At 38.4% G+C, this 7,845-nt stretch overlaps 1 protein-coding gene across 1 annotated transcript in view; it reads left to right on the plus strand.

The window, feature by feature from the left end:
- Nucleotides 1-395: 395 nt before the first annotated feature.
- Nucleotides 396-7,845, plus strand: part of SLCO5A1 (solute carrier organic anion transporter family, member 5A1) — a 34,647-nt gene continuing 27,197 nt past the window's right edge. The window contains exons 1-2 of the mRNA XM_009076057.1: nt 396-559; nt 5,527-5,753. Of these exons, the coding sequence (XP_009074305.1) occupies nt 396-559; nt 5,527-5,753 (391 nt within the window). The remainder of the gene's footprint in view (nt 560-5,526; nt 5,754-7,845) is intronic.

Below are 7,845 nucleotides of genomic sequence, written 5' to 3' on the forward strand. Positions count from 1 at the left end.
TATACACAGTATTTGTCCAATGGTAACTAAGTTGGGATGTTGTACGTTGATGTTTCACACAATTTTTGTCCTTCATTTTTCTGTTTGCCTACCATTAATTGGACTTTTTTTCTATTTATATGTTAAATTTTGATTTGATTTCAAGGAAATGCTACCAAATATGAAAAATTTTATCCACGTCAAGGTTATTTTCCATCCAGAATACCAAAGTCGTGTATACTTCCATAATTTGACTGAAAACATAGAGAAAGTAGTAATTTTCTTATCAATATGTGGCATATGCAGACGTTTGCTTGGTTGCAAAAAAGGGTCCTGAAGGTTTTAGGGTGCAAAACTTTAAGCAGCATCATTTACTTTTGGATTTTATATGTAAATAACTAATGAAACATTAATTGATGTACTACTCTGACCTTTTTATTTCCTCAGCCATCATGTATGTAATGGGAGCACTTGGTCCTGCAGCTGGATACTTGCTAGGAGGACTTCTTATTGGTTTCTATGTTGATCCTAGGACAACTGTTTATATTGACCAGAGTGATCCCCGATTCATTGGAAACTGGTAAGGACCAAGCATTTTTCAAAACTACTCTCTAAATTGCTGGTAGGGAATTTAAACAGGTTGGAAAATTATATCCCTTGAGAACTTGTTTAAGGTTGTAGAAGGAGGCTAAGGAAGAGGATGTTTCTGTCGATAACTACATGCTTGCCTCTGATGGAGACGAAAAGTTTGCCACAGAAGTGCACAGAGACATTGCATGGAAAACCCCCTACTTTTGACTGCTCCAGGACTGACAGTGCTTAGCACAGGGATGGCAGGGCAGGATCTTGGTTTTGCAGGAGGCGATTGAGGATCACTGCTATCCAGGACCACCCAAGAGGATGTTTCTGTCGATAACTACATGCTTGCCTCTGATGGAGACGAAAAGTTTGCCACAGAAGTGCACAGAGACATTGCATGGAAAACCCCCTACTTTTGACTGCTCCAGGACTGACAGTGCTTAGCACAGGGATGGCAGGGCAGGATCTTGGTTTTGCAGGAGGCGATTGAGGATCACTGCTATCCAGGACCACCCCACCCATTTGCTTTTCCAGAGGAGGCAGCATGGAACACAGCTCCAGCTGCCCAGATGAGAAAAAGTAGACTTCATTACCCTGGTCTAGGAGGAGATAGGATGGGGTCAGAACATGCCCTTTTCAGTCTGTTTCTCAGGGTGATGGCTTGTGTTTAGGCAGCAGATAATGTAACCCATCACATTATTCTCTAGTAAAGAACAGACTTCAGCAGCACTGAGATGTAGCAGTTGTAATTGTTAGCTGATGTCTTGAGGCAACCTTTGAGATGTGGCGTCCTTGGAAATGTCTCTTTGAGGAGCAGGTCTTGAGGATGTTTTAGCTGCTTTTCTCAGATAATTCATAAATCTGCCTTGAAGTTTTCATACAAGCCCAGAAAAGACTGGAGTTCATTATCCCATGAAGAGACCTCTCCTTTGTAAGTGTAAGGCAGTGTCAGTTCTCATGCCTTGGGTTAGTGTTTGTCACTGCACCATTGCAGTCTGTCTCTATCTGTTTCTATTTATTCTGCAATGATGTTTCCTGACAGTTTGATGTGAAAAATTCTCTCTTTGGAGTCTTCCTAAACCTCTGGAGATTTAGTCCTGCTTTATTTGTTTTACATAGTCCAAGAGCATTGCTGCACAGGACTGTCTAGCTGGATGCACAGGACTGTCTTGTCGAATTTTCAGCAAGACAAAGGCAAAGCTGAATGTGGCCTTGGGGTTAATGACTCTCTGCTCTCATGTATCTACTGACTTATCTCACTGAAAAGATTTGTCCTGTGAATGTGCTGCAGTGTCAAAAACTTGCTTTGACTATTCTAAAATAAAAGATTTGAAATCAAAGCATTCTTTGTACATTCTTTGTAAAACTCTTACGTTTCATGTATTTTTGAAGACATGTCAGAACTTGTAATCAGCATCTGATCAGTATATTTTGACAAAAGTTATGAACAGGCCCATAAATATATTTGTTAATTGAAATCAGTAAGGCTACATGAATCTGGGGGAAACTTTGGACTTTATTTGTAATGCAACCACTGGTATAACTGCCTTATCATGTGGGCATGCATGTGTGAGTTTTAACTCAAACAGCTCCAGCAAAAGGGAAATAGCCAAAGCAGCATGGGTGCATCAGTTTGCCGCTTCTCAGGCCATTTGCATCAGGCTCTGTGCCACAGCAGATGTATGGCCGCTGCTGGTTTAAAGCTAGCTTGGATATATGTGCAATATTGGTGTAACCACATGTATGAGAGAGATCAGGAGAAAAAAAAAGCCTGTTCTTGCTCATGAATTACAACTTTAACCATCCTTCCTCAAAAGAGTGTCAGGGATGGATGCCCCGTGCCAGGGATGGATGGATCCCTAGCACCCTGTGGGAATGCTATAACCACCACGTTCTATGTCAGAAGTGATGATAAGTCACCTATTACAACCATTTCTGTGGTCAGGCTTTGAGAACATCTACTATACCAGGCCTTGCAAACAAGATAGGAAAAAAAGTCTAGTTTGTGTGTTCAGAAGATTTCATGTCAAATCACTGAACAGACTTTATGTATCTCCAAGGTTTAACATCACCTGAATGAGTATCTTAGTGATTTCACCTTTGCACAGGGGTGCCAGCAGAAGTGATGCAGATGTGACTGAAGTAAGGGCAGGAAGTCAGCTGTCATAGGATCTCAGCAGGCAAGTCATATTCTAGGCAGCATAGCAAAGTAAAAGTTATTCAGATTTTCCTTTTTCCATCATGTTGATTAAATCTGTAGAGCCTACCTTTCCCTGAAGGGTGTTTCAAGTAATTTTATTATTCTTTCATGTTTGGCTATCTCAGTTTTTTCTCTCTTAAATTTCTAAGGAGTGTCCCCTGCTATCAGATCTCTGGTAATTTGTGGCATTCATAGCATCTGGGCCTCATTCTCCTTTCTCTTTCGGAAGCTGTGCTTACCCATTAAAATGAACACTCCCATGGTGTGAGGGTTAAACCTTTGTCCCTTGCTGCTCACTGACTGCATGGTTGCAGAGAATTCTGGAAGTATAGACTTTCATTTCACTGAAATCTATTTACTGGGACTGTGACATTTTCTCCTTGCAGGGAAGTGCTGCGTAGTCAAGTTTATTTTTATTTATGCAATCTAACAGTTTGAAATGGAAGAGTAGTCTAGCACTTACTTCAGCTGACATGCTTTTTAAAAGTAGGGTGCAGTTGAGATAATTTAATGGGCAGTCATAGATGTGATTTCTGAGGCTTGTCTCCTTTGAAGTGAATTAGTGACTTTGATTCCTATCTTTTCTTTAGTATAGCTGTAAGGTTTCTAATGTAACTTATCATGGGACGCTGTGAAAAAATTTCCATTGTTAAAGGAGGTAATGATTACAGACAAAATAGTGAGTATGACAACTATGATATGTGGCCAAAATAAAAGCATTATAGTCTATTTTTTACTTATGCTGTTCCTTTCTAGGACGTATGTTGTAGGACTGGTAATTTGGTTTATCTCTTGTGAAACCTGATACAGTAAGTGGTTATTTTTCAGGATTAATTCTGATCTGATTCTTCCTTGAGTTTCACAGGAGATGAGTTTCCTTTCATGGGTTTTGCACACCTGGGCTTTCTGTAGGTGCTCTGGGCTAAATTACAGTCCAGCTGTCTATGCCAGCCCATCAAATGTTTAATAAAACTGCTTTTTTTTTCAACTGTGGTAACTGTAAGGATATCTGTCGGAAATCATCATGTTATTGTCTTTGAGAACTGTTAATGGTGCTATATAGGGACCTCATTAGCTGTGGAGTAGCCCTTGGTTGTCTATCAGGTGCTTTGAATCAAATTTTCATTTGTTGATGCTTTTCTGAGCCTATTTAATACTTCCACACGAGGAGTTTAAAGGGATTTCTCCAGCACTGTATGGCCCTTCCTTGGTTTTAATTGCTTTTATTTGAGGTCCTAGAACTTGTTCATATGTCTTTGAGGTATTCTTCTGCATATTTTGTTTGACTTTAGGAGACAGAAAATCAAGGGCTTTTTAATTAATGTTCTGACCTGTCAATTTTCCATTGTAGGTGCCATTTTTGATACTGTCTTTTGTCATTTTTCCAATTCTTTGATATTTCTTCAGGAAGTTGTGAAATGTAGATGGTGCAAATAATTGCATCCAGTGCTGCATTTGTGACATCTCCAGCATTTGTTATGCTATCATAGTGGTCCCTTTGGATTTGTATTTCATCTTCTGTTACATTGCAAGCCCTGTGTCCTCTGCTGTTTCCTCCTGAGTGGGTGGTTGCAGATTTCTGCATATTATTGCCACAGATTGTTTCTTTGATCAGTGCCTTTGCAGCTTTTGCCTTTGAGATCCCAAAAGGGATGTTACTACATTTTTATATAGTCTACAGATTTATTCCGTCTGACAGTGCTGACTAATCCTCCTAAAAGTCTGCTTTCTAATCCATGTATGTTATCAGCTAAAATGAATGAATAGAGGATTTTCTGTTTACATAATATCAAAATTAGTCTAAACTTTCAGTCACTTATATTTGCCTTGCAAGAGCTTCCCTTACAATCCTTCTAACAGAAATGGTATTGCACATGGCTGTTTGTTTGTTGTTTGCCTGTGTGTAACCATTTACCATACAAACCATTACCATGCATATGAATTTGCCTTCACTGAAAAATATACTTTGGAATAAATATCCTTTGCATTACAGATACGAGGCCAAATGTTTTTTGTTTCTTGTGCAAGTAATCCTGTCTACTCAGAACTTTTAAATGTTGAAAACATGAACAATATATAATTAGTAGTGTAAAGGTTGTACAAAAATATGTAAAAATTGTTCTTGTACTGGGTTTGCATGGCAAGGTTTTGGTAGTGGTGGGGCTACAGGGGTGGCTTCTGTGAGAAGCTGCTAGAAGGTTGTGCTGTATCCAATGGAGCCAATGCCAGCTGGTTGCAAGAAGCGGCTGGCCAAGGTAGAGACCATCAGTGATGGTGGTAGGACCTTTGGGTGAGAGGTAGGCACTGGAATGCAGAACAGATTTAGCCCTGATGTATCTGTCTGGACATTTTATCTTCTTATGACGTGGATAATATTTTTAGAGTTCTCTAGAGGAATACTGTATTGGTTTACCGATAATTATCCAAGAAAGGCAGAGTAAAAATGATTTTCTACTTCTCAGTACTTGGTACTAGCTAATTACCAAATCCAAAAATTTATGCAGACTCAAAGCTGACACTATTTCATAATATTTTGTGGGTTCTGGATAAATACCTTTCTCTGTAGACAAGCTAACAGAAACATCTTCTAATTAAGGAGTTTTGTGCAGTGGAGGCTTTTCCTCACTCCAGTCCCTTACTGTTAGTGTCAGTGTTCCATATATTGCAAATATGTCTTTCCAGCCAGTGCAGTCTCTAATAATCACCTTGAATTTTTTATTTCATGTAATGCATTGGCTTTTATTTCTGTTCCTGTCTCCTGTCATTAGGTGGAGTGGGTTTCTCCTTTGTGCCATTGCAATGCTCCTTGTGATATTTCCCATGTTTACCTTTCCGAAAAAGCTCCCTCCTCGACATAAAAAAAAGAAAAAGAAAAAGAAGATGAACTCTGATGATGTTTCAAGTGATGATGATGTGATGAAAGAGAAAACAAATAGCAAAATACAAGCAGACAGTGCAGTTCCTGCCTCTATGGGATTTGGAAAGAATGTTAAAGGTGAAGTTTGTTTTAAATTTTTAAATGCTTTGAATTTTTTATGCAGAGCCATCTAGGATTGTATCAGTGAAATTGAAGGCAGAGTTCTGACATCCCATATTTAATACTATGTTCAACTATTGAGATTTTCATAGATGGTCATCCTCTAAAATGACAAAATGCAGCAATGAGTATAGAACATCCGTTTTCTTAAATTGTTGATGTGTTTGTGTACCTGTAACAAACAGGTAGGCTATTTTCTGTATTAATAGAACCCCTATTACCAGACATAATTGTGCACCTTACAATTTGTAACTATCATACTTGCTTTATAAGCTGTCCTTCGTAGATTTAAGTGCTCTTCTAAAATATAAGTGAAACAAGTAAAAAACATTCTGGTATGCGAGTTCAATTACATTCATGCATTTGGGTATGTTAATTGAGAAAGATTGTTTGTTTCATGTGCTTTTCCTGTCTGTTTCCTACTGCAAGGCATTTATTTTTAGAAGTCTAGAACAGAAAAAACCTGTGCTAATTTTGAAACAAGAAGAGGTCAAAAGATTGACAAATAATGGAGATTTTAATTTTATTCAAGAAGTAAACCATTAATGTAAAATCTAACAGTAAGTAGTGATTATTGACAGATTGCCAGGGGAAGAAGGGCAGTGTTCTTAAAAATAATTAGTGTGAAGTATATACATTTAAAGCTGACAATATAGAATTAACAGTATCATAATACTGAATAGTGTAGGAGAAGAATGAATGTGCCTTAATGCCATTGCATTGTCAGTGCTGTGTCTTCCTTGGATTCTGTGATGCCAATGCTGGTTGTGTCATTTAGTGGTAGCCTGGTGTATGCAGTGGGACTGGATGAAACCATGAAATGTCTGTTTGTACCGTTAGATGTAATTTGAACTCAAACCTTTTGTTTGTTGGTTGACATGGCCATTGTTGTTACTTTTTCATTGGCTATCAGTCCAGGATAGAATGATTGGCAGACTTTTTAATGACACATTTATGATCACTCTATGCTGAGTGGACAAGGCTTAGAAAACCAGCTGGGTTTGGACTAAAACCAGTGTAGTTCTAAGTAATGTTTGCCTACATACGTATTGATTTGCTCCACTTTGCATTTACATCTGTACTCTCAAGGTATCTAAAGTTACTGTTAGTTTATATGGGCATAAAGAAAAAAGAGGAGACCAGAATTTCCTTGGGCTAATTTTGTTAGCCTGCAGACCTGCATCCTGAGGCACAGAGAAGGAAGGTAAACTTCAAATATCAGATCTTTTAGAACCATGTTCTCCCTTTGTTGGCGAAGTAGTTGAAAAAGTGGTGAAGAAGCAAAAAAAAAAGCATGTTGTCTACTTTCTTTTTTGGAGACTCTTTGTTCTCCATTTTTTTGAGTCCCCATATATAATATTTTCTCCTCAATCCAAAAAACTAGTTGTGGGTTTTATTGCCTTCAAACCTATAGGCCTCTGATCAGCAGAAGTAGTTCAGGGTTACTCCTGTCAAGATTTTTTCATTAACTTAGGAAATTGGGAAATGGACAGTCCAGTCTTTGCTGGACTCCTTCCTAATTGTTACAGGTGATGTCACAGCAGAGGGACTGTTTCACCATATAGATGTGCCTGGTAAAGTTATTGGTATACAGACAAACTCTGCATCTGGATGAGTTTTCTCATGCTGGTTCTGTTGTGGTACATAATTTCACCTTCCAGGTCATGTTGTCCCTACAGGCATGGCAGATACAGACAAAACAAGTATTCACTTCGGAGAGTGTTTCCTAGTACTTCTTTTATAGGAACAAAAACTTTTGTATGTCTCATTTTAGCATGTGTTTCTTTGATATGTGTCTGCCTAAATGTGTACCATGCCTTCTATAAAATCCTATATTAATATATTAATGGAGCTACCAAATTAGAGCTTTTACTGTACCAAACTTTTCATTTTCTCTAGAGGAGAAACTTCACTACGTGGAACAGTGAAAAGAAACATGTTAGAAAGATACCAAGCGAATTGAGATAATGCAGCGAAAAGTATTTTGCTATAAGCTGATAATAGCTTTCCCATTCGGTGTCATTTACCCTAGCAAAGAAGGCCTGCAGCA

The sequence above is a fragment of the Acanthisitta chloris genome, unplaced genomic scaffold (assembly GCF_000695815.1).
Source record: "Acanthisitta chloris isolate BGI_N310 unplaced genomic scaffold, ASM69581v1 scaffold676, whole genome shotgun sequence".
NCBI lineage: Eukaryota > Metazoa > Chordata > Aves > Passeriformes > Acanthisittidae > Acanthisitta > Acanthisitta chloris.